Source organism: Notamacropus eugenii, chromosome 2 (assembly GCF_028372415.1).
Source record: "Notamacropus eugenii isolate mMacEug1 chromosome 2, mMacEug1.pri_v2, whole genome shotgun sequence".
NCBI classification, from domain to species: Eukaryota; Metazoa; Chordata; class Mammalia; order Diprotodontia; family Macropodidae; genus Notamacropus; species Notamacropus eugenii.
Genome location: NC_092873.1, coordinates 344,411,564 through 344,438,028, shown reverse-complemented (window position 1 = coordinate 344,438,028; position 26,465 = coordinate 344,411,564). Strand labels below are relative to the sequence as shown.

Sequence of the window (26,465 nt, the reverse complement as noted above, 5' to 3'; positions counted from 1 at the left end):
AATGCACCCTGAAGTCTTCTGGAGCTTGCTGTCTGCCCTTTCATCACCCCATAAGACCTCCAATCCTCTCCAGCCACCCTACCTCTGAACCTGCCCTTTTGCCTTTTCTCCTCCAATTAGACAGTGAGTTCCTTGATAGCAAAGTCTGTCTCCTTTTTACATGACAGTACTGCTTGACCCTTTAACCAACACCAAATGCAAAAATAGTGCTATGGGAGCCTGGTACGTTGAACTCTCAGTGCCCCCTCCTAGTTTGACCAGACCCTCAGGACCATGAATGGAGAGTAGTGGCCGCCTTCCCCACAGGGAGGCGAAGTGGTCTGGGCCACAAGGCTGGCTGGCCTCCCTGTCTAACATGTGATTCATAGTATAAGATTCTTTGTTTTGAAAAGCCATAATTTGGGAGACTTGCTATGTTCTTTCTTCACTGTGGTTTAAAGACTATTTTAATCTGGTATAGGCAGCTACAGTCTATCAAAGTTTAATCTAAAAGAAGCTGTTTGAGGATAAGGGGGCTTGCCTCTGGAAAACAAAACTGGCTACAGTAGAGATTGTTTTTGTTTTTGTTTTAGTGTGAAAGCAACACTGTGATTAGGGACTTATCCCTGGAGGAAAAATCCAGAACAGTTACATCCAGCAGATTGCCAAACCAGGGAGGCAAAGCATCTTCCATTCAGCGATTAGTTCAGTGATTGAGGGAAGAGGATGCCAAAAAATGCTATATTATGCTTCTCTGAGAACACAGTCCTAGGAACTCTGTCAATCCTCTGACTTCCCAGCCACAAGACTTAGTCTCCTGCTGTCTCCTCCCCCTTAGGTGGATCACTTGGACAAAAATGGGCAGTGTGCACTGGTTCATGCTGCACTTCGAGGCCATCTGGAGGTTGTCAAGTTCCTGATTCAGTGTGACTGGACAATGGCTGGCCAGCAGCAAGGGGTGTTTAAGAAAAGCCATGCCATCCAACAAGCCCTCATTGCCGCAGCCAGCATGGGCTATACAGAGGTAAGAAATGGGGTTCTGTGGGTGCCAGCAGACCTTGGAAACAAGAATTTGGGTAGAAGCGTTACTTTATTAGGAGTTGTAAACCAAGTCAGAGTATTTTGGTAAAAATTTGTGTTATATTATCTTTATAGGTACTATTATGGTATGCTGGATAGACCCCACAAGCCACTCTACTCCCCAAATGTCATGAGCATTTGTCCTGGTTATTCCAGCAGGTTTAAAATGTGGGCCCTCAGCCTGTGCCCTTAACTGATGGAACTGTATTCTGGGAGAATCTTTCCCAAGGAAGTAGGTCTCCACTGAATTCATATCTCTTTATCAGGGCTAAGGAAAGCTAAGCTCAAAATATAGGTGCATCCTTGGAAAATCAAGAAACTATGTAACTGCTTTCATTTTTTTTTATACTTCTGAAAAGCAGATTTTTCATTCTGTCTTATCACATGATTCTGTGAGAGTAATTTATAAAAAAGCCAAATTATTTCAGTACTTGGACTTGAAATTGAGTGAGTGACCATCATACGATAGAGCCTAGAAGTAAGGACTACAACCCTAGAAACTAGGAGAGAAAAGCAGAACAAGTTTCTTCCCCCTCTCCCCTTTGTCCCTTCTTTCCCTTCTGGTTCATTACAGTGTACATACTCGGTCACCAACATGCATCTCAGAACCAGTAATGTGTACGTTATGCCACTGTGGTCCTGAATTCCTAGTTTCCTCAGTATATGTGTTGAGATAATTTTCCCAAATTATTCCTAACCAGTCATAAAAGTTATCATGTATCAGATTTATGAATTTTCTCTCTTTTATTCACATATCTGTTAACCACAGTGTGAATTCACTGCAGGTTGAAAGCAGTTTCCTTTGCCCACCAGGTTTGTAATGACAATTTCACCCACCGCCTAGCCAGCCTAAGCATATCAGCATTTCTTTAGGAGTATTGCATAATTCAGACTTTACCCTTGTCCTGGATTGATTTGGCTTTTATTGTACCATAATTCTGGGAAACTGGCAAAAAATGGCATGGATTTTTCCAGCTGACAAAGAACCAACAACACGTGCTGCTCTTAGATCGTACCTAGTGAGGGGAGATTCATAAGGGGTTTTATAGATCTCTGAAACTGAAAGGTAAGAATCGAGTCCAACAGATGTCAGAAGGGCAGTGAAGGCTCCCCTCCGTTAACAAGAATAATAGGCAATGCGTTAATTATAAGACCTTTTCTTTCAGTTTGAAAATTACGGCAGTACTCATTTTCTGTAATCATAGTCATTCCTTACTAACATGGGCATCCTTAGCTGCTGACCTAAAGTATCCACAAGAGACCACTGAATGGGAGATGGAAGGAAAGCTGGTGCTGGAGTCAGCGGACCCAGCTTTCAGGCTCCTATTTTTCCATATTTTTATTTTCCCTTACTCATTTTCACAGAAATTATTGAGTATATAAATTCAGTTTAAAGTTAAAAGAATCAGTGTCTGAAAGAGACACATACTAGGTATATAATTTATATTCTACAAAGGTTTAAAACTACTGATCCATTATTTCCTAAAACAAATGCTTATCCTGGTGACTCCTGATTGGCTTTTCTCAAGATCATGGGTTCTAAGAACTTGTACTAGTGGGAGGTTCATTCCAACCTGGATAGCACAAGTTTCATCTGGCACTCTGTATTCAAAGGACAATGGTCAGTTTGTTAATAGGCCCTATCATGGTGAAGTTTGATCTGATGGGACATTTTGTTTCAGATCGTCTCCTACCTGCTCGATCTTCCAGAAAAAGATGAAGAGGAAGTAGAACGAGCCCAGATCAACAGCTTTGACAGCCTCTGGGGAGAGACAGGTAACTTCCATGGGTATCTTTGCTTAGCCCTCTCTTGTCCCTGGGTCATGTTTGTTTAGAACCTTTTTGGTGGTGATCTACAGAGTCATCATGGTAAGTTACAGTTGCTGAAGCCCTAAAAGTGTTCACTTTTACTTTTTACTTTAGGGCTTATACCACTCCTATTACTAGAGTTCTATGTGATATTCACCCCTGCTGTTTCAAAATGCTTTTGAGAGACTAAAAGTTTCCTTACTCTGTGCCAGATTAGAATAGTAGGAATTGTCTATTTTTTCTTCCTTTGACCCCTTGAAGTAACTATGGAAGAAATGTTTTCCACATAAAAATAACTCTCCACCTTCAGTTATAAATTCAAATGTCAAAATAGTCCCTCTGCCAGCCCTTAGTGTATTGCTTATTATGTTGGAGCTATATGTTAAAGTTAAGTTACTGTACTAGAGAAAAAGCTGATACAAATCCTAAACCCATTCCCCCATCTCTTTTTCCATCAGTCTGTAACAGAGTAATTCGTTGAATTAGCTGAGCTTTGCTGCACAAGTAGGATTTTTCTTTTGTCCTTCATGGAAAAATGACTGTTAAATTCTCCTTACTCTAAATTGAAGCATCTGAAATAATACCAGTAACTTTTGTGGTGTATGTTAGAAGCCAGGTCCATGAAAACCACAATTTCACCATAGGCATGCCTCCTATCTGCCAGGAAAACCATGCACATATTCAGATGGTCAATTTTGAGGGGGTGTTGTCCTAAGTGAGGAGAATGTTATTTTGGTTTAAGGTCAAAATGTTATTAGAGATAAGAGAGCCCATATAAAAGCAATGCTGACTTACTGGATTAGGAAATTTCCTTCCAGAGCAAAATTGCTAAATGGTTTGACTGATTTCACTAGCAGCCTGAGGAATGGTCTCTAGATCAAGAGTTTGCTTTTTTGACATTCCTTCTTTTTCTAAGGCCAGATGTAGGCAGATAAGACCACCTGCCATAGAAGATTGACCCTGAAGGAGTCTAGAGGCTCAAGAAAATGATCTCACAACAGCCACAATCATTGGTCTAGTTTTGTGACCCAGCTAAAGAAAATGAATTGTGTTCATCTCTAGTATCAGTATATGACCCCTCCCCCACCTAAATGCTACCAAATACACAAGCAGTCCTATTGTTTCCAGGGATACCAGCTGTTTCTATCAGCACTGTTGTAGCTAAGAGAGTGGTGGCCATCTGGTGATGGTAGAGGCTGGGGAGCCATAGAAAAGATAATTACAGTAATGGCCTTAAGGAAGTTCTTTTAACTCCCCCATGAGGGAAATCCTTAAAAAGAATCAAGAAAGTTATGTAGGGCTTATTCTTTAAACGATCAAGATTTTACATAAGGAGAATGTGAGTTGTTGAATGACCCTGATAATCAATTCCCTGAGCTGGATTGCCCTTCTCTATCACCTATAGTACTTGGGATGTCATTTTACATAACATCTTTTCTAAATCAGGTACCTAGAACATCATGGTCTCCTCCCACTTCTCTCTGCAACTGCTCCACTCGATCCAATAGCACCTTCCTTCATCTAGCTGTCATCATCTGGCTAATTTCATTTCCACCCACAGGCTTTCACAGACTTCTCTTGGGACAACACAAAAAAGAAGGAGGTGAAGCTGATAAAATACTTTGTATTCCCTTCCCTCCCTGCCTCAGGGCTATAGACCCAAATTAGGACCAACCTTAGGGATCTGCTATATTTGCAGATTTTCCCTGGGAGGACTGGCTCAGCCACAGGAGTTTCCTGATTAAAAGGATGCTAGGGAAGCTCCCTTAGAGCATAGCATCTCAAGCCCCTGGAGAGACCATGAAATCAGCACTAGTTTACCATGTTCTTTTGGAAGGCAGTGACTAATATGTGTCTTCTCTGCTTGCCTCCATAGGACCCATATCTCCAGGCTAATCGGTAACCACACCAGTTTTTCATGGTTAGGGAGGAGACATTCCAATCACTTTTAGCTTCTTCCTTATTTACTCTACACACAGAATCTTCCCATCTCCAGGCTACTTCTTCTATCTACCTCTGGCCTTATCATATGATTCCCATGGAGAAAGGAGCATGTATGACTCAGATAAACCTTAGCATACTCTGACTAGCCTGTGAACAAAACCATTACAAGTCTTTAGGAAGGGACTTAACACACTGTTCTAAGATCCATTTGTCATTTATAGGACTGGCTTTACCTGGAAATGTTTTTTGCTTCAAAAAGCTTCAAATCTTGAGGATTTTTTATTTTAAAAAACTGTGTGAAAAGTAACCAAAGTAATTCCATGCTTCTAGATTTTGAAAGCAGATCAGTCTTACTTATTTCTGTTGCTTTCTTGTTTGGAGTGAAATTCACTGCCAGGATTAATGACACTCTCACCCGCATCCAAATGCCAGATTACATCCTAACTTAAGCACCAGCAATGGCACGATAAAACCAGATCCAAGTAAAATACTACCTCCAAATGCAATCTGCCAGTTTGGCATAGTGTTCCACCTGAACATTTTCCAGAGAGCCATGGTGTCTTCTCTAAAAATGAATTACTTTGAGTTTTACCAAATCATTAAAATCGAAGTTTGATGTAATAATAATAGCTAGCTTTTATTAATGCCATAATAAGTACCAGGTACTATGCTAAATATAGGATAGGTGCTGTTATTATCCCCATTTTATAGTTGAGGAAACTGAAACATATAGAGTGACAAATGACTTGCCCAAGGTCAAAACAGCTAGTAAGTATCTCAGGCTGGATTTGAATTCAGGTCTTCCTGACTCCAAACCCTGTACTCTCTGATGTCTGACAATTACTGTTAGAATACAAACAGTTGTCAGGAGAAGTTCATAAATGCCCCATTCTTTCAAATATCATAAAGTGCTTCTTGTAATTGCTAATAACTGCCCTGTACAACATAGCTCATGTGCTGCCTCTTGGGTCACAGCCAGGACCAATTCTATGCCTAGAACCAGAGGTTTTTCATGAACTATTGAAATCTCTGAACTTTTGAAATTAAAGTCCCAGGAAACATCTAGAATGCCTGATATAAGAGAGCTTCTAGGTCAGGTAATACGTCAGTCATGTAAAACAAGGAGAACTGCTTTCACCTCAGAGAGCATTGAACCATTGAACTCCCTGAAAGGACCTCAAAAATGAGAAGGGTTGATTTTGAGAAGTCTAAAAATAAATCTAAACATACATAAATACAAGTCCTATGTAGGTCAGTTTTTAGGCTAACAATACTTTCTAAATCCATCACCTATGAGATGTCACGGAGCATCTCTGTCCTGGGGTAAGCAAAGATACCTTGAATGTTGCTCATATTGAAAATTAAAGATAGGCTGGCTTTACATAAGAGTTAAGCTAATGATGAGAACCAGCCAAGTTCATAAACAAAAGGCATACATTAACAGCTAAGTAGGAAAAATTACAAATGGCCATATAAAAGGTTTTTGTTTGTGTCTAGTTAGGTTTCCAGAGTTACAGATTGATATATTCTCTTTGTTGAACAACAGTTGTTTTTCAGTGTGTGATTGGGTGAGGTATGGCACACGAAGTAAGGAACTGAGCCTATTTTCTTTACCAGCTCAGAAAAATATCCTTCTTTTCCTTTAAAATAAAGTATCACTCCTGTCATCATCTCACCACTGCAGTAATTTCAGCATCCTCCACACCTCACCCCTTTTTACAAGAAATAAGCCCACGTATTTGGAGCTCCCTAGGGAGATAAGAGAACCACATATTTCATGGAAGAATTTAGAAGAAAACATAACTCCGGGTGTCTACTTCTTCTAATGAAACTGTAGCCAGTGGATGACGTAGGCAGTTATAGAATCCCCACCATTTTGTATATTTATGTCACAAACAACAAAAAGTTGTATGAAGGTAAAGTTATTTAAGTCTCTTTATAGCAAAGAACTGAATTCTCTTTTCATGCTAATAATTGTGTGAAGCTTACTGGATCCCTGCCTTGCATAAGGCAGTATTTCACCAAGAAGGATATCTTTGTCACACATCACTCCCTTTCTCCAGAGACATTAAGAAGTTCTGGCTCTACTAAAGGAGACAGAAGTAATGGTTGAAAATACACTAGCAATCTAATGAAAATGAAGAAAGTTGGCCCCTGTCCTCAGGACTACCATTCTTGTATTTAGGTTCTTTGAGATGTCAGAACCAAGAGTATTATGGCACCCATTACCACAGCCAGGGTCTGAGAACCTGTTTGTGTCTGTCATCTATTCAAATCCCTTGCTCTCAGTCACTTACATTCCTCTAGATTGCTTCACCCTCCAAACAGAATTAAATATGTGACATCATAGTAAGACAAGGACACTTTTAACAAGAATGCAAGAATGCAAGCAGTAAAGAGAAGTGTAAGGCACTATGCCAATTACCAAACTACCTCTCCCCATCTCTCTCATCCTGGAAAGGTGTGAGTTCACTTGTTCTGCCCCCGTGCTGCTTTATCAATACAACACAATAATCTATGGAATAGAAAAGGGTGTTAATAACTAGCATAGTAAATTCCTGCATTAGTTTAAATACCTGGAACAGTATCATTTCCTGGCACGAACACAGTAAAGCCATAGCACCTGGCAGAGGCTACTTCATTGGGGGGCGGGGGGGGGGGGGGAGCGGGATAAGAAGATAATGCTAACTGTGGTAGGTTGGAGACACAGCACAGGGAAAGCACCCCCTCCTGAATTCGGACACCATGTATCTTTAGGCTTATGATAAAATCTAAGTTATGTCAGAAGCATCCATTACGAGCAAAGGAAATTTCTCTGCTAGTGTCCTATTACAGTAGGAAAAAAGTGTTCCTGGCAGATTCAAATGGAAATTATCATTCCAAAAGACCTATCAAAGCAGAGCTTGATAAATTAATAGGAGAAATATAGGAAGGAAAATGGGGAAAGGGCACCTGAAGAGAGAAGAAAAGATCAAAGGAGTAGGGATCATATGAGAAGGAAAAGCCAAAGAGGCTTAGTTTCTCTGCGGGTGATTGACTGGTTAATTGGTATAGCCTCATTTGCTGCAAATTTGTAGCCACTGGTTTTTCTTTTTTTTCCTTTTAATATTTTCCTTTTAAAACTTAAGTTTATTAAAATAAATGAGTGAACAAGTATTCCCTGGGTACCTACTAAGTTCAAGGCTTGGGGATACAAAAACAAAAGTAACTTTTGTTATAACAAATAACAAAATTAACTTCCCCCAAGTAACTTCCATTCTGATAGGGAGATATGTCACATAAAGGGGAGTATGGGCCAAGGTAGGGAATTTTGGTCTGGGTACTAAGTGGAGCCCCATGGCAGTAGATTGTCTCACATTTTCCAATAGTCACAATACCATTAATTTGATGAGTGTTCCAATAACAAGAGTTAGAAGGGGCATACAGCAGCAGAGAAGATGGTAAGATGCCAAGCTGGGCAGACCTTGGTTTCCTGGTAGGTTGTTAGACAGGAAAATGAAACATGATCTGGGTCATCTTAGATATAGTGAGTCAAGTGAGTTTTCACCAACTAATCAAGATAGCTCAGTCCCAGGGAGAAGTGCAAAAGCCGAGCAGAGTAATTGGATGGGGAGGTAGGGGATGGATGGTCTCTGGTGGTATAGGTCTAGAGGGTCATTATTGGGGCAGCGGGGGGAAGGAAGGAGACAGCTGCAGGGCAAATGGAAAAGTGGCCATATTAGTTAGGTCCTAATTTCTCACAAAACACATTGATCTCGGTTAAATAACAGTTGCATTCTTCAAATATTATATTGGTTATCATACAAAAGTTTGAGATGTGAAAGGATGAGAATAGACAATCCTCAATCTATATTTTTTCTCCTTAGCCCTGACTGCTGCAGCTGGAAGGGGCAAACTAGATGTATGTCGCCTGCTTTTGGAACAAGGGGCGGCAGTGGCCCAGCCAAATCGTCGGGGGGCAGTGCCTTTATTCAGCACTGTTCGGCAAGGTCATTGGCAGGTAAGTGAGATATTTATGAATCTATCTATGAGTATGTATGAATCTAAAGCAATCCCAACCAAAACTTATTTTTTTAATATGTGGAACCAGTGGACCACAAGCAATGTCTCCCTCAGTAAGGAAAATTTAATAAACTTTCATTCATCTAGAATAGACCCTGTTGATTAACTGGCTATTCTGTTTAACCAACTATATATGTCACATATAGATTCCAGTTTTCAAAGAATTAGACTATGCTTAACACCAAAACTACATGGAACTTAATTTTTGGTCTTTATACAAATGTTTGGAAAGCGCTTTAGTGTTGTCATTCTGACACCTGTTAGCACTGTACTGTATATATAAAAGAGAATATTGGGATAAAAGTGTACCTACCTTATAATACACTCTAGAAGTTACATTTCTAAAAATAAAATCCCTTCTCTCAGTAATTTGTCCCTTCTTGCAACAGTAGAATTCAGAATATGGCAAAAAGAAGTTCAAGTTTTTTGGATTCTGGATGAAATGCTAGTTTACTCTACGTTGGGGGAGGGAGGAGAGGAAAGAAGGGAAGGGAGGTAATTTAGTAGGGATAACAATCTTTGGAAGTATCCAAAAAGAACAAGAAGACCTAGAAGCTGAACAGTATTGAAGATAGAGTGCAAAAATGTTTTCTTTTATTGGATTTCAGCCATGATGACTCATTGCAAGTTTGCAACTTTTAAAATTTGATACAGTCACTATTACACAAAGAATTGCTTTCAAAAGTATTCGCCAAGTATGCAGTTACAATTTATGTGGATTTCTGTTGGAGTTAGATGCTGCATTATGGCCATGGTTCCCAAATTTTATGTAGCACACTCACCACTTATTTTTTTACAAAAAAATACCCTGCCATCCATTTTGCATAAAGTGATCTACATAAATAATTTCTACTCATTTTATTTGAATAAAATGAAGAATTTGTTACAATATTCTAACACATCAGATATACAATAAACAGAATGTATAAAATAATGTAAATAACCACTACACTGCCTTCACTGTCATAGGATTAAAAAATCATAATTTATTTTCTCCTTGAACAATTGAGGAAAGTGATACCAAAAGAAAGTGACTTCTCTAATACCACACAAGTAGTAAGTGGCAAAGTCAGTAGTTAACCCAAGTTTTCTAATTCCAAAGTTAATACTCTCTCTACTGTTTAACGCTGCCTTCCAAAAGAAAAAAAAGGAAAACGCAGTGGTGGCTGGCAGCCCCTCAAATCTTTAACCTCTATGCTGTGACACCATAGACACTTGGGATCAACCATGAAGGAAAGGCATGGAGCAGTGGCTTTGTCCCTGGCCCAAATCCTGACCATTCTAGCAACCTCCATTTACCCGCAGGTGGGAATAGAAAAACTTTCTGGTACACAGAAGGCCAACACAGGAGGGACTTGGCACCTGAGTACCAGAGGTTCTCCTTGGGCTGTGTTCACAAAAAGGCAACACCCAACGGTATCAGAGGAGGAGGCCTGGGATTCCCCTGAAGGCAAGAGGAAGAGAGAGCAGGGACATGAGGTTAGAAGTGAGAGCCCACTGCCTGCAGTTCAGTGTGGGCTCCTTTTCTGTCATCCCCTACCGGTTAGAACCAATTCACTGTTTTCATCTCACTTTTGTTGATTCTAATTTTAACTATGTTTTATTTGGGGAGGAAATGGGTATACTTATACTGGAGTTGTGCTCAAGATTTTTTTTTAATAATTTTGGTTAATATTTCACAATCTTCCCTAATAGGATCTCACAGTCCCTCAGGGAGGAATATGCCCAACAATTTTAAAAACTGTGCATTACAAGATTATTTAGTTACCTTCACTTCTTGGTGGTTATTTTCTTAATGTTCTTTTCATTTTGTGACAAGTGAGCCAGGCATTTTTACCCGAGTCTCTCTTCTCAAGTTCCTTGTTTGTAGGTCACTGGAAACTCAGAGTTTAAATTAAATTTTACTGAGAACTTTACATACATTGAAGATGGGTAACAGATGGTCAGTCCCACTGGCAGAGTTTGGGGAATTCACTTGATATATATGAAAGAATCCATGTGTCTTCACCGCAACCTTGCTTCAACACCATCAGTCCCTGTTTCTCTGCATTCACAGATTGTTGACCTCTTACTCACCCATGGAGCTGATGTTAATATGGCAGACAAGCAAGGCCGCACTCCTCTAATGATGGCAGCTTCAGAGGGTCACCTAGGGACAGTAGATTTCCTACTGGCACAAGGTGAGTTCTTCCATGTTAGGAACCCAGACCTAGGTTGGCAGAGCCATGTAAATGCACAAAGTGTTCGCCTAATTTATCACTGATTCCTAGACATTCTAAGAGGGAGTAAAGAAAAGTGTTAATTAGTTCATTGGTTGAAAACTTAAAGGAAAACTCCAGGTACTTTATGACACTTCCAATGTCCTTGTCTTATTAACAGCTATAGATATGCATTAATTCTTAACATTTTATTTTGTCTCAGATTTTATCATCCCATATGGCATTTGCCAACTTAACTGCTGACAGTCAGCATTGTCTTGTTTACTGAAAAGGCAGATGCAAGATCGGGCAAATAAAAACAACATGTTCTATTTAAGCAGAAGTCAGAATACAAATACAGAGAAGGTCCTTTTGTCATTTCACAACCTCCACAAACCTTTTGTTCTGGGAAGGCTGTTAGAGAAAGTTATGTTCACACTACAGTCATAAAGCATTTCAGACCCTGCTAATTCCTTCTGTGCTGCTGACCTCAACCACCTGCCACTAAGACTAATACTTATCATTTATATAGCATTTTTCAAATATCATCTCATTTGATCTTCACAGCAACTCTAGGACATAGGTGCTAGTATTATTCCCATTTGACATCTGAGGAAAATGAGGCAAATGACTTGCCCATAGCTGAGAAGTGTTCAAGGCTAGATTCAAACTCAGGTTTTCTTGACTCTAGGTCCAGTGCTATATGCACTACGGCACCACCTAGCTGTCTCTAGGAACATAAAGGTAATATGGTTGCTGATTTCTAAGGGGAAACAGCAGAAAGATGACAGGTGTCATCACTTCATGCCCAACCTAGAACAATACACGGTATCACCATTTAGTGGTGGCATTTATTATTGAGCCAGTGGGATTGGATTGATTGATTGTACTAGTTAATATGACTATGAGTAAACATTGAACCTCAGTTTATAGAATTGTATAGACATACTTTCTCCTTTGCCATTCTTGCAAAATAGTGCCCAGCTAAAATAGATAAACCTTTGATTAATTTAATTTTTAAAAAGGAAGAAGAAAACCAAATTAGAAGTATCAAAAATGAAAAGGGTTAGGGTTAGAATACATCACCACCAGTGAAAAAGAAATTAAAACAATAATTAGGAACTATTTTGCCCAACTATGCCAATAAATTTGACAATCTTAGTGAAATGGATGCATATTTACAAAAGTATAAATTGCCCAAAATAGTACCCAGGCAGGAATAGCTAAGAGCAGTTTTTCCATGGCAGTGTCAGGAGTCCTTCCCCAACTCTCAACTCCACCAAAGTCAGAGACTTCATGTCCCAATGGCCAGATCCTCCAGGGAGGGTTAGCCTGTGTCAACTAAAGAGTGACAGGGCTGTGCCAGAATCTGTGAACCATTCCCAATGACACATAGTTAACTCCACCTCGCTGGCAACAGCTGCCAGACTGAGGAAAATCCATGTTTCCTCCATCCAATTGCCACTGCCACCAGATGACTGGTTGAGGAACTAAGTTCACATAATGATACAACAGTGATCACCTTTATACAGCTACACGTTGCCTCCCACATGGCAGAGACTCCCCAAAACAGAATCCAAATGCTCTTTCTTCCTTACCACTGAAAATGGGCTAGTCCCAAGGCTACTTTTAATGTGATTGGTAATAGATGATTTTGATCGTGAAAATATCATAGGATGATTTCTCATTGTTTTTCCTTGTGTTCTTCACTTTCCCCATATCCTTTGTTTTTGAAAAGCCATTTTTTCTCTAGGTCTTCTTTGGATTCCCCTTGGTATTGGGAACCTGAAACCTTCCTATTCAGTTGGGCCAGCCCTTCCTATCATTGTGGGAGAACCAGGCCTTATCCTAAGAATCTCTAAGTGCTGCCCCTGGGTGACCTCCTTAGAAATGGTTCTGCAATCAAAATTATCCATTAGCATCACTGCTCCATTTACAAATTACACTTAGCAATATGAAAAAATGGTAACAACTCAGTATATAAATAGCAGTTGTTGATATCAAAGGTCTGGTTTCTTCCATTCCCCCATGAAAGGCAGAGAACTATGGTTATCCTTCATTATAGAAGGAGTGATGAAGCAGTCAGGCAAGGTCATTGCTAAAGAGACCTCACCCTAGCAAGAGCGCAGTTCAAGTGAGAACTCAGGTTCTCTTATACCTGAGATTTTGAGTGAAGGGAGGCTAGAAGTATCCCAAGCTCACAAAGTTGATCTCTAACTTAGTTTTGTTGTGCAGTCATTTCAGTTATGTCCACTCTTTGTGACCTCACTTGGGGTTTTCTTGGCAAAGATACTGGAGTGGTTTTGACATTTTCTTCTCCAGCTCATTTTACAGATGAGGAAACTGAAGCAAACAAGGTAAAGTGACTTGCCCAGAGTCACATTGTAAGTGTCTGAGGCCACACTTGAACTCATAAAGATTGTGTCTGCCTGACTTTAAGCCCAGCACTCAGTTCACTGCACCACCTAGCTGCCCCTCAACTTAGTTAACAAGTGTTAATATTGATTAGCAACAATGTGTAAACATTAATGTTTGTTGAATGAATGAATGAATTCAGGAAACCACTATTTGATTACTATTGAAGGATACAAAAGAAGTAGAAGATAAAGCTTTGGCATCCAAGCCTTGTACTCTAGTAAGAGAGACATAATTACTGAAATCAGCACATAAAAGATTTTCCAGATGGTTTATCACACAACAGAAGAATGTAAATTCAGAAGAGAGGCAAATATAGACTAAAGGAGTGATTCAAATGGTACTGGATAATGGAAGAAAGCTTCCTAGAGAAAATGAGTTTTCCAGCACCCTTCATTACTTGGACTTTTATGCTTCACTTGAACAGATTTCCTTCCCTCTTGATAAAGTCATCAGGCACCAGGGTGCTACTGGACCTTCTAGGACCCACCTAATATGTGGTAGGTCCTGGTCTCCTGATAGGAGATACATGCCATTTAAGTAAGAGACATGTGCTAGGAGCATCAGCATCATCCACTCTAAGCACTATTCAAGCACCTCTGATGGGCTAGACCCTGGGAATACAAAAAGGAAAGAAATAACCCCCTCACCTATAAAAAGAAGGGGATTGATATAGATGACCTCTAAAGTCCTTCTAAACCTCTGAACCTGTGAGCCTCTAACCAATAATCAATCAGCAGATAGTAAGCATTTACCATGTGCCAGGCTCTGTGCTAAGCCCTGGTGATAATAAGGAAAAAGCAAAAACGGTCCCTTGACCTCAAATCTTACATTGTAATGAGGAAGGTGACATATAAGATTAAAGATAATAATAATGATAATACGTGGTAGACTTATATATATTATAAGTGCCAGATAAGCAATTGACAATGTGCTATAAAATCTTAAAGGAGGGAATATGTTAAAGAGGAAGTTGAAATTAATCTCGACCTTTAAGGAAATGTAGAATTTAGAGAGCAGGAAAGGCTCCAGCATTTCAGATGGGACAAAATAAGAACGGAAAGGAGCAGACCCAGATGGCATTTGTGGGGAAGAGGGGGGAGGAAGGAGATAGTCTGGTTTCAGCGAAAGGTACACGTAAGAGAGTAGGAGGAGATGAAGGTGGTAAAGGCAAATTGGGACCAAATTGGAGAAGGCTTAAGTAACAGGCTAAGTAGTATGAAGTCTGTTTCATAAGCAGTTTGTAATAGGCAGTCCAATGCAGTAGGCATGGTTAGGTGACTCCCTCCCATGCTATTCAGCAACATGAAAATAAGCTTAAAGAAGGCATATGATGGGAGTAAAACAGGGTTGGGTTGGTAAGACATAAGTGGAAATAGAAGTTGAGTGCAAAGGATTTAAGAACTGAAAATACTGTATAGTTGAAGCAGGAAATCAAAGGCCAGGATTGAGAGTGAAGGATAGTGAGATGGAAGCAGAAGTGATAGCCTAGGAGAACAAAGATGGTTTAAAGAGTAGAATGACTAGAGGTTATGGTGAGCATAAAGAGAAGAAGGAAGGATGGGAGGGGTGATAGGGATTTATCAGTCAAGGAGCCATAGTCTTTATGGGTGATGGTGAGAGATCAAGGCATTTGTGCGGCTGAGCTGGAGTGAAGAGGAAGGTCATGAGAGTTGAAGAAGTTGATGAGTGAGAGCCCAGGTTATTTAAGGGGACGTTAGCATTTTTACTGAATTCCTCAAGTATTAGGGCAGTGATTGTGGTATTGAGGAAGACTGTGAGAGCCAATACTGTTTTATTTTTATTTTTGTATCCTCACTGCCTTGCACAAGTGCCTGATTATTGATTGTCAGGCAGTAATGACCTAGGAGACTATAAATAACTGCCATTAGGATATAGATAAGATGATAAAAACAAATGAGGGTGAATCTTGAAAGAAAAAAGGTAGTTGAGTTGATGACCTCAGAGGAAAGGTTTGGAAATTTCACTGAAGAGTAAAAAATGTCCTTAATCCTCCTCCTGATCCAGTGTGTCGGGAAGAATGAGATAAGGTGCATGCAGTATTGGGAAGGGTAGTCAGGGATGCATTATCCTCTGAGGGATGCCAGATTTCCAGGAGTGATTCAGTGCTAATGTGAATTAGCTACCTTTCTAGGATTCTTTCATAGCAGTCACATTTACAGATGCTCAATTCCAACCAAACTGAACCACTAGGTGTTCCCTGAACTGATGCTTCATCTGCGGCTTCCATGCATTCACACAAGCCACCCTCCATCTTTGGAATGCGTTCTTTATATTAATCTATACTTTTTCAAATTTTTGCCTTCCTCCAAGGCTCAACTCAGCTGCCACCTCCTCCCTGTCCACCACCCATCACCACCACCACCTCCAGTTCCCCTCTCAATTTTCCCACTACTGTACTTATTCATCTATGTATTGTGTCTTCCCAGCAGAGCATACAGTCTTTAAATGCAGAGACTGTTACATTTTGTCTGTCTCCCAGTGCCTAGCAGAGTGCTTTATACATAGTAGGCCCTTAATAAATGTATGTTGAATTTATATAGCATTTTAAGATTTAGATGACAGAGCAAACAAACATTTATTTAGCAATTACTCTGTGTCAGGCACTGTGCTAAGTGCTGGATTAGCAAAACATTTTCCTCACAAGAATTCTGTGAGGTAAGTAGCATAAATATTATTATCTTCATTTTGCAGATGAGGAAACTGATTCTCAGAAAATCAAAGTGACTTGCCAGTGGTCACACAGCTAGTAAGTATTGTAGCCAAGAGTAGGAGTCAAGTCTATGTGACAAATCCGGCATCCTTTCCACTATACTATCCAACCGCCATCAAGGAGTCAGCTTTCCTTCCTACTGTGATGTCTCATTTCATGCTTCCACTGACCTCATACTTGTTTTTCCAGGTGCCTCAATTGCCCTGATGGACAAAGAGGGACTGACAGCCCTCAGCTGGGCTTGCTTGAAGGGCCACCTCCCAGTGGTACGCTCACTTGTGGAGAATGGGGCTGCCACAGATCATGCTGACAAGAATGGCCGCACTCCACTGGATCTAGCAGCTTTCTATGGAGATGCTGAAGTGGTGAGTAACCTTCTAGAAATAAAATAATCCTTCTTTGTGAACATAGACCCACAAGGTAGTAGCAGTTAATACTGTGCAAAGCAAATGGTTAAGGATAAGTGTGAGTTACATCAACTCTTGGGGAAGATAGAGCTAGTTGGAGGCCTATTTATATAAGTTCAACAATTTCCTGTTCTCAGATTTGACTATCTATTGAAGTGCAAAAAACATGCCAATAATCTTTGAAGGCAGGGGAATTGTTACAGCCTGAATAAAGCACCTTTGGCTCCTCCCTCTCCCTCACCCCAGATAGCCATTCAGGTGCCAAGGCCTGTCATTTCTACCTCTACAGTATGTTTCATATCTCTGTTCACACAGCCACCACTCTGCTAGATCAGGCCCTTATCACCTCTTACCTGGTCTATTGTGAATGCTTCCCAGCTGCTTTCCCTCCCTCAAGGATCTCCCTTTTCAGTCCATCCTCCATACAGCTGTCAAAGTGATTTTTCTAAAGCACAGGTCTGACTGTGTCATTCTCCTATTGAGAAAATTCCAGTAGCTCCCTGTTTCCTTTAGAATAAAATATAAATAAAATCCTCCTATTTGGCTTTGAGAACCCTTCTCAACCTGTCCCAGACCTACCTTTCCAGCTTTTTAGAAAGGGCATTTATTAAGTACTTACTGCTATATGCCAGATACTGTGTTAAGCACTGGGAATATGAATATAAACAAAAAACTACAGTCCCTACCCTTAAAGGGCTTCTATTCTAATGGGAAAAGACAACGTATAAAAGAATCTGGAAAGCCAGGGATGGCATGAGGGAGGGGGAATCAGGGTCAAGGACTGGGAAGAAAATTTGGAAAGAGTGGAGCTAGGAGTGAAGTAAGCACAGACAGCATGGGTATCTGGGTCAGGGACTCACCAGTCAGAGGTGAGGACCACAGGGCTGGAGGTGAGAGTGGATTATTGTGTGTTATTCACCTCTATGGTTCAGCCACACTGGTCTTGTATGCTCCTCATACATGACCCTCCGTTTCCCAGTCTCATCTCTGTATCTTTTTCACTGACGACTCACCATGCCTTGGAATGCACTCCCTCCTAGCCTCTACCTGGAGAATCCCTTGTGTTTCTTTCAAAACTCACTACTGGTACCACACTTTACGGTAGATCACAGCTCTTAGTATTCTCCTTCCTAAATTACCTTGTATTTTTGCATATAATCTCTTAACATCCCCAGGGGCAAGGAGGCCCTGTGTCTCCCTTTCCAGTAAGGGGCCTAGAGCAGGTTTGGTCTTAGGGAAACCTGGCCTTGAATGAGAGAGTATAGACTCCCTTTCCTCCTACTCTTTGGTTCCTCAAGACTTTTACCCCAGTACCCTGGAGGGGAAAAAATCACTTCAGGGCTAGGCTTTGACTCATAATAGACACATACATACATGTGTCTCCAAAGCAAGGAGTGGAAAGATATTTGATGTATGATATATGAAGTGAGTATGAGACAAGAATTTATTTTCTCTACGCAAAAGAACTACTGAACATAAAATGCTCACAATCCTGCATTGACAGACTTGAAAACAAGATTCAGTAATATCATATAGTGGATAGGCTACTGGACTTAAAGAGTCAGGAAGATATTGCTCTGTACCTCACTTTTCCCATCTGTAAATGGGGGAGAGGGGATAGTGGTTGGTTGGAGTTGATAGCCTCTGAGATCCCTTCCAACTCTAAATCTATGAGATTACAACATGCTCTCCTGGGAAGTTTGAAGCTTAAGCCTCATCAGAACATAAAGTAGTTTGTGAGAACACTGAATAGGCTACTTATGAACTATGAACTTAGGAACTGTCCCCTCAAAGTCTTCTGGCCAGCCAAGCCAGGGCTAGGGCTCCTTCTCTTATGGGTCATGTTTTCCAATGCATCTCCATAAATGTTTGGTGATTAACTGGTTGCTTAGTCTCACAGCCTAGCTAAAACCACATGCTGGAGAAGAGAAATGCAGCTGTTCTATCCCACTAAGCCCAGACTAATGACTTTCTTTTTTTTGACTTCCTAGGTACAATTCCTGGTGGATCATGGGGCCATGATCGAGCATGTTGACTACAGTGGGATGCGTCCCCTGGACAGAGCAGTGGGATGCCGAAATACTTCTGTCGTAGTCACCCTTCTGAAGAAAGGAGCCAAGATAGGTAGGGGACAGGGAGAAGGTGCTGGCCACCTGCACCCTGGGCAGGACTGGTCTCGCAGTCTTAATGCCCCAAACATGTGGTACGAGCGTGGGTGTCCTGCCCACACTCCCTGATTCACTGTTGCCCAAGTAAACAGAAAGATGCCTGGCACAGAAAGAGCACCCTTGGAGCTCCTGTCTATAATACCCTGTGACCAGCATTGGCCAGCAGTCTGCTAGGACTGTGACCCTGACTGATGCCTCTGTACCAGCCCCATCTCACAGCTCTCCCAGTGAGCCTGCTTCCCTTGCTCTGTATGTGCTTTTAGAATCTCCAGTCCCTGCGCTACTGCTGTCCTCAGCTGCTCCCCCACCCCACGGGCCTAGAGAAGGGGTTGGCTGGTATGCCAGCTTTCTTGCTGCTGCCTCTCACTGCTGCTTTTTCCTTCTTTTTTTTCACCTTCATCCATTTTTTTTCCTCTCCTACAACTTTTTGTTTTCTCCTTTCTTTGAAGGTTGTCAGACGTTACCGAGTCGCCCACGAGGTATATCTCACCGCTGTCAGCATCAGGCCCAGTCTGATGGCTTGGTCAGCTTTGCCTTCTCCTCTTTGATTTAGCTTGCATGAGTTCCCTACACTTCTAATCTTTTAATTTACTTCACCTTAAAAGAAGATTTATTTTAATGACTGTTGTAGAGAATAACTTGAACTTTTGACAACTAACTCTGGGAAAACTGGGTGGGTTCTTTCAGGCAGCCTGTGAACTAATCAGCTTAACCCTTCCTTCCCCCTCTTTTGGGTGAAGTCAGCTATTCTCTGAACTGTTTGACAATGGTACTATAAACCTGGTTCCGAATGGACCTCTCCCTCTTTGGTCCTTGTACATTGAAAGAGGTTTTTAGCATCTTTACTAATATCCTTTCTACAAAGTGCTTCTTTCACAATCAAGAGGCCTAAAGGCTGGGGCTTTTGAGTCCCAGTTCCCAAAATAGATTACCACTAGATTTTTAAAAATCTTATCGTGATCTCTTTTGTAAGCCATCTCTTCTGATTGCCTGATTTAAATTTTTTAATTTAATTTTTTTTTTTTAAACCAAATGATTTCCACAGGCTCTGCTGCCCTCCTGTGGCACTATTTCATATTTTAAGGTGAATACAAATCAAACCCTGCTTGTTGTCTTGGAGTAACTTCAAACTTGCAAGATAAGAAATGAATTATGGAGCATTACGCTCACACCAAGTTGTTCTCTCAGCAGAAATTCCCCCAGGATATTTTTTTCACCTAGCTTCCTACCACCCTTGCATTGTATGAGTTTTTTACCCATCATGCATCCTGTACACTACAGGTCCAGCCACTTGGGCGATGGCCACCTCCAAACCAGACATCATGATCATCCTGTTGAGCAAGCTGATGGAGGAAGGGGACATGTTTTATAAGGTATGAAGAGGTAGTGGACAGCATGATGTCAAAATAGCCACAGCTTGCTTTGTAGCAATTCTACATATAGAGTCCACCAGTCTTGACCAAACTAACCTTTATTCCTAGAGGGAGAATTCCTAAGGAAAAGTGAATGGAAAATGTCACTCCCTAAAATTATGTTGGAATTGGAACTTAGAAGGTTCTGGTTCTGTGCATCCCTGACGTGAAAGTCCTTCCTCTTACAGTGACCAGGGCACAGCAGTAAGCAGAGGTCAAGCAGCCTGACCAAACCCAGTTCACACTCTGCTCAAAGCAGAAACTGTATGACCACTGCACATTGGATTTCTTCTCAGGTTGGACTGGGACACTTGCCTCAGATGACTTACCTATAAAATGAGAGGGTTGGACTAAATTATCTTCGTAGTCCCAACTCCAGATTTATGATCTTGTGCTCTGAGATCTCTTCTCACTTTCAAGTTCTGTGACTCAGTTCATACCAGAACCTAATCTGGCAGCCTCCATGTTATTGAGCCCATTCAATGGGAAAGGGAAGAAAATCAGGGAGCAGGAGTCAAGCCAAAAGCATTTTGCCCACCAGCCATTCTCATTCTGTAGGGAAAGGAAATTAAATTTTAGCTTGGGCAGGAAGTCACTGATCTCATAGATAAAAAGCATATGGTAAAAGGTAATAACTTCCTAACAGAGGCTGTGTAGAGCTCACCTCAAAGTACCTGGTTCAAGTCTTGTCTCTTCTCCTTACTGACTGTGGGACCCCGGGCAAGTGACTCACTTTCTCAGAGCCCCAGGAAATTCTCTCAGAACATAAATTGTAGAACAATGGTTGATCTTCATGTTTCTTCACCAGGCCTTTCCTACTCCAGTAAAATCACAGGTCCTGTCAAAGGAAAAACAACTAACCAACATTCCTAATGGAGAGCTTTGTCTGGAAGTTATTCATTAACTAGAAAAAAAAATGTAAATCCAGTCCTCTCCCACCTTTCTGCTCATAGTTCCAGCCCAGGATTCTGTCTTCTAGCCTCATTTTCCCCTTTCTAGAGCCTTGCAGTTTATGATCAATTCTCTAAGAACATTATGTGTCAGAATTAATTTTGCTGGGCTTAGATGAGCTGGCATAGTATCTCTGAGCTCACCTTTATATCAGAAGTGACCAGTAGATTCTAAGAAGAGCCTTTTGTTTCCTGGGCAGTCTAAAAGCAAGAACCACAAGGAACCTGGCTCCCTGGAAGCTTCATCACCCAAGCCCTCCTTTTGTGTAGTTTTGGACAAGAATGGCTAGAACCACATGTCTTTATGTCCTAATTGTAATCACATTGTTCTGAAGTCCTAAAGTAAGAAGTGTTCTTTCCTCCCTAAGATATGATATAACTGTTCTTATGTCCACCCAAGTAACTGACTTAGAAGTGTTCCATTCCCCTCCTTGGTGAATGGAGAGGAAGGCAGAGAGATTCTGACTTGAAATTCCTTGATGAGAGGCAGCTTGGCATAGGAGAGAGAGCTACCCTCAGAGCAAGAAAGGCCTGAGTTCAAGACCTACCTCTGACACACACTGGCTATATGACCCTGGGCAAGGCACCCTTTCAGTGCTCTAGTTAGTGTCTAAGACTATATTAAGTGGCATAGAAGGTACCAACCAACCATTAGCAAGGGGAATTTTCTTATGTGGGAGTCCAAAACGCCAATGAAATCATGGGTCCAGTTCTTATCCCTATAATCCTCTATAGATGCTAGAGGCATAGTGCTGGAATAGCCACTTCAAAGGGGCAGAAGGGCCTTGTGCAAGCATTCCTTAATCTCTCTGCTTCCTAATTTCTAGGGATGCAAACCTCAGGATATTCCAAGCTTCCTGTGGTCACACCACTGAGCCAGCTTCAGCCTCACTGAACCTTGCCTTTCAGCAAGGCATCACAGTCCACCCACATTGGGTTCTGCTACAATGCTGATTTTCCCATAGCACAAGGGAATGACTGATTTACAAATCCCCCAATACTACCAAGATGTCTGGCTTCATAGTTTTCTACCACTCCTTTCCTCTGAAATAGGGAAAGGGAACTGTAGGTTATTTTCTTCCATCTCTTAGGGACTAGGAGGAGCAACTGGGCTATTTCTGTTTTTCCTATCCTTTATGAGAAAAAAGAATAGTTTCTGGTTGTAGGCTAGCAAAGTAGGACTTCAGACAGGAATATTTCCCCAAAAAAGTCAGTTGTAGAAATCTTAACAGGAAGTCAGTCCCACCCTAGCCTTTCCATAGCCAGAAACAGAAAAGAATCACATACTTTTCAGAGAAAACGAGCAATGAACACTGCCTGAGTGGGCTTTAGGGTTGAGAAGAGTGTAGAGTAATGACAGAACTGACATCTCTAGTGTTTGTGTGGGTTCTTCAATCTGCCCCTAAAGCAAGAGCATTTTTCCCCCTAGGGGAAGGGGCCCTTTTGTAGTGTGAAGACTCTCCTTGTAGGCGAAGAAAGCTGACAAACATACTTTTTCTTCCCCCAGAGTTGTTGCTGCCCTTATAGGAAGGGAAGTGGACTGACTCCAAATGTCTTTCCATCACAAGATTCAGGACAGTTCCACGACAGCAACATGTTAGGGAAGCACACCTTCCGAATCTTATGTTTTCTAACCCCTAAGTATTCTATCAGCCTTTTTTTCATAGTCTGGTAGGTTTCTTGACAGTTTGAGCCTTCATGTTCCCATCATCAAAGCTGAGCTGGTTAGCCCTGTTCTGTCCCCAGGACTAGGGGTTAGAAATGATAGGCAGAAGAGATTAGTGATTAGACCTGGCATAGCTGCTTTGATGAAAGGAGACTGGGGACAGGGCTGCCACAGCTGTTAACAAACTAACAAGTGTTTTTCCTCATTGTGTATTCACCATAGAAAGGTAAAGTGAAAGAAGCTGCCCAGCGCTACCAATATGCCCTGAAGAAATTTCCCAGGGAAGGGTTTGGTGAAGACCTGAAAACCTTCCGGGAACTAAAAGTCTCTCTCCTCCTCAATCTCTCCAGATGTCGCAGGAAAATGAATGTAAGTGCCATGAGTTGTCCCGTCTCTTCTCTTACATCCTGGAAGCTACATGCTAATTGGGTCATCTCATTCCACCAGCTCTAATTGGGCCCCTGCTACAGATTTCTCCCATTTAGCACCTGGCAATCCTTCTGTGTGTAGAGCCCTGGCCAGGCAAGAATGTGAAAACTATCTAGAGTTCAAAGAGTACTTCGCAGTTTTATGATTTTTCATAATATTGAATTTGTTCTTTGGGAGGTAGGAAAGCAATAATCACTGAAATTTCACTTAAATCCCCAATGAATTGGAATAGATTGCCATCACCTAATCTACAAATGCATCATTTCCATGTTCAGCATCTAAAATTCCTTCATCTGATCAGTCTGTTGTCATTCCACCTCTCCCTCTGCCTTAAAACCTCAAAATGTGTTTTTTCTTCTCACTGAGACCTCCAACCCCTCCACCTCTTTGTTCTGTCCCAGGCCATCACTGGCTACACGGGTTACACTCTTGTACCTTCCCCATCTTGATTCCTTGGTCAACCAGTTCCACTCTACAGTGTCCTCTTTTCCTCAAATCCTTTACCTCCTTATGCAGTTAAAGATCTTGCCCTACCAATCCTCAGTCTTGTATTATTCCCACCATCTGCTGTTTTGTCCCTGATTATAGCTGCTAAAAGAAAGATAAAGAAAATCACTCCAGACTGAATCCACTACAAATTTGTTACATAATCTCAACTGGGTCCTCATTTCAACAGGACAATCCTTTTATACTTCTCTGATTGACTCATGATTCCACTCACAGCAGCTTTTCTAAACCTTTCCAACTCTCCTCAAATCTCCTGTGGCTCCCTCGCTTCTCCATTACCCCCCATTCCTCTCAGGTGAAAACCTTGCCTCATATTTCACTGAAAAAATGGAGATCATTCTCTCCAAGCTCCCTCTTATACCATCTTCCTCAACTCCCATCACCCAAATGTCTTTTGCCACTTGTTTCTTCAACCCTATCTCACAAGAAGAGGTGACCCTTTTCCTTGCCAAGGTACACATGTAATCTCATTCCTTCTCCAGCACACTACACCCTCAATTATCACCACTAACTAATCTTCATTGTCTCTCTCTGTCTACTGGCTGCCTCCCTACTGCCTGCAGATATGGCTATGTCTTCCTTATCCTCAAAAAAACTCTCACTTGATTCTGAATCACTGATGGCTATCATCCTATATCTCTTCTCTTTTTTATGGCTATACGCCTTGAGAAGGCCATCTATAATTGGCTCTTCCACTTCCTTTCTTCTCACTCTCTTCTAAATTCTCTGCAGTCTAACTTCCAACTTCAGCATGCAACTGAAACTGCTTTCTCCAGAGTTACCAGTGATCTCTTAATTACTATATCTAATGGCCTTTTCACAATCCTCATCTCTCTTGATTTCTCTGGAGCTCTCCATGCTGTTGATCACCCTGTTCTCCTAGAGGCTCTCTTCCTTCTTCAGGTTTTGGGATTGATTCTCCTCCTACCACTCTGATTGATCCTCTTCTGTCTCCTTCGCCAGATCTTTATATAGGTCATGTCCACTAAATGTGGATGTCCCCCAACACTTTGTCCATGGCCATCTTCTCTGTATAGACTATTTCACTTGGTAATCTCATCAGCTCCAATGGATTTAACTTTCTTCTGTATGCTGATGAATCTCAGATCTTTTTGTTCAGTTTTAATCTTTCTGCTGACCTCTAGTCTGCCATTTCCAGCTAACTATTGGACATCTTGAACATCTTAAATTCAGCATATTCATGATTGAATTGTTATTTATCTCTCTGCCATATTGTCCTTTCTTCCCAACTTCCTCATTTCTGTCTATCCTCCTCATCACCCAGGCTCACAACCTAGGTGAAATGTTTGACTCCTCATTCTCCCTCACCTCCCCATGTCCAATCAGTTGCCAAATCCTTTCTTTTCTCTTCTGTCCTCTCCTTTTTCTCTTATAACACTGCCATCACTCTGGTGCAGAGATCTCTTCATTCCTGGATGATTGCAATAGCCTGCTGGTTGGTCTGCCTGCCACAAGTCTCTCCTTAATTCAATCCATTCTCCACTTAGCTGTCAAATTGATCTTCCTAAATCATGTGTGACCATATCATCCCTCAATAAACCTCAGTGGCTCTCCATTCCCTCCAGGATCAAATATAAGCTTTCAAAGCCCTGTGTAATCTGGCCCCTTCCAACCTTTCCTGTCGTCTTATTCCTTATATCCTGCCATGTGTCCTGTGATCCACTGACACTGACCTCTTTGCCATTTCTCACACACAGTATTTCATCTCACAAACTCCAGGCATTTTTACTGTCTGTCTCCTATGCCTTGAATTCTCTTCCTCCTCATCTCTCTCCAAGTCTCAGCTAAAATCTCACTTTCTACAAGAAACCCTTCCCAGGCTTCCTTAATCTTCATGCCTTTCCCTCAAGATTATCTTCAGTTTACCCTGTAGATATCCTTTCTGTAAATAGCTATTTGCGTGTTGCCCCCCCATTGGTTACTATGCGCTCCTTGAGAGCAGGGACTGTCTTTGTGACTTTCTTTCTATTTCTGCCACTTACACAGTGCCAGGCACATAGTAGGTGTTCATTAGATCCTTATTGACTGATTTATCAATTTTTCTAGCTAGATTCAGAGAAACTGGGCTCTTCTAAAAAAGAACTCTATTCTTACTCTCAACTTCTGAGGGATTGTATAGCAACTTGAAACCCAGTGATGTCCCCTACCTGCCTCTCTGCTATATTTATTTTAATGGGTCCTCAAGAAGAGAGATAGGGGAAGGCCTATCTGGGAGCTAGAGTTTACTTCTCTTTCCTACAGATCTGTTCTTGCTGACTTCCTTAGGTGATGATTTTCAACTGTCTCTAAACTTTGGCTCTCATAGGACAATTGAAAACCATCACCTAAGAAAGCCAGAAAGTTTTAAATCTCTGTGGAAGAAAGGTGCATCTAACTCCCCAGAGCTACTCAGTAGTAGTAGTAGTAGTAGAAATAGTAGTATTTCTACGAATCCCAAGTAGTAGAAATAGGCCTTCACCTATTTTTCTTCTTAAGAATCCTTTAAAATAAATAAAACAAAGAAGCAGGTAAGGGGCATGACTGGGTTATACATAGACACACACAGTGCATGCATGTGGGCATAATCATATGTGCATCTATGTACATGTATGTTTGTTCACTTGTGCATTTATAGGCAAAGTTTGTGATCAAAAGTCCTAAGTTTGAATTCTGGTTCTGCCACTTACTGGTAAAGTGAAGGGACA

At 41.3% G+C, this 26,465-nt stretch overlaps 1 protein-coding gene across 13 annotated transcripts in view; it reads left to right on the top strand.

The window, feature by feature from the left end:
* The window catches only part of TANC2 (tetratricopeptide repeat, ankyrin repeat and coiled-coil containing 2), a 551,137-nt gene that overhangs the window by 518,086 nt on the left and 6,586 nt on the right, over window positions 1-26,465 (top strand). For 11 of the 13 annotated variants that reach the window (XM_072645876.1, XM_072645869.1, XM_072645875.1 and 8 more), the window contains 9 exons: window positions 818-1,003; window positions 2,742-2,835; window positions 8,679-8,812; window positions 10,931-11,054; window positions 16,411-16,586; window positions 18,620-18,752; window positions 19,246-19,275; window positions 20,078-20,169; window positions 23,047-23,193. In XM_072645876.1, the coding sequence (XP_072501977.1) occupies window positions 818-1,003; window positions 2,742-2,835; window positions 8,679-8,812; window positions 10,931-11,054; window positions 16,411-16,586; window positions 18,620-18,752; window positions 19,246-19,275; window positions 20,078-20,169; window positions 23,047-23,193 (1,116 nt within the window). The remainder of the gene's footprint in view (window positions 1-817; window positions 1,004-2,741; window positions 2,836-8,678; window positions 8,813-10,930; window positions 11,055-16,410; window positions 16,587-18,619; window positions 18,753-19,245; window positions 19,276-20,077; window positions 20,170-23,046; window positions 23,194-26,465) is intronic. The other 2 variants (XM_072645872.1, XM_072645871.1) reach the window with 1 other exon arrangement.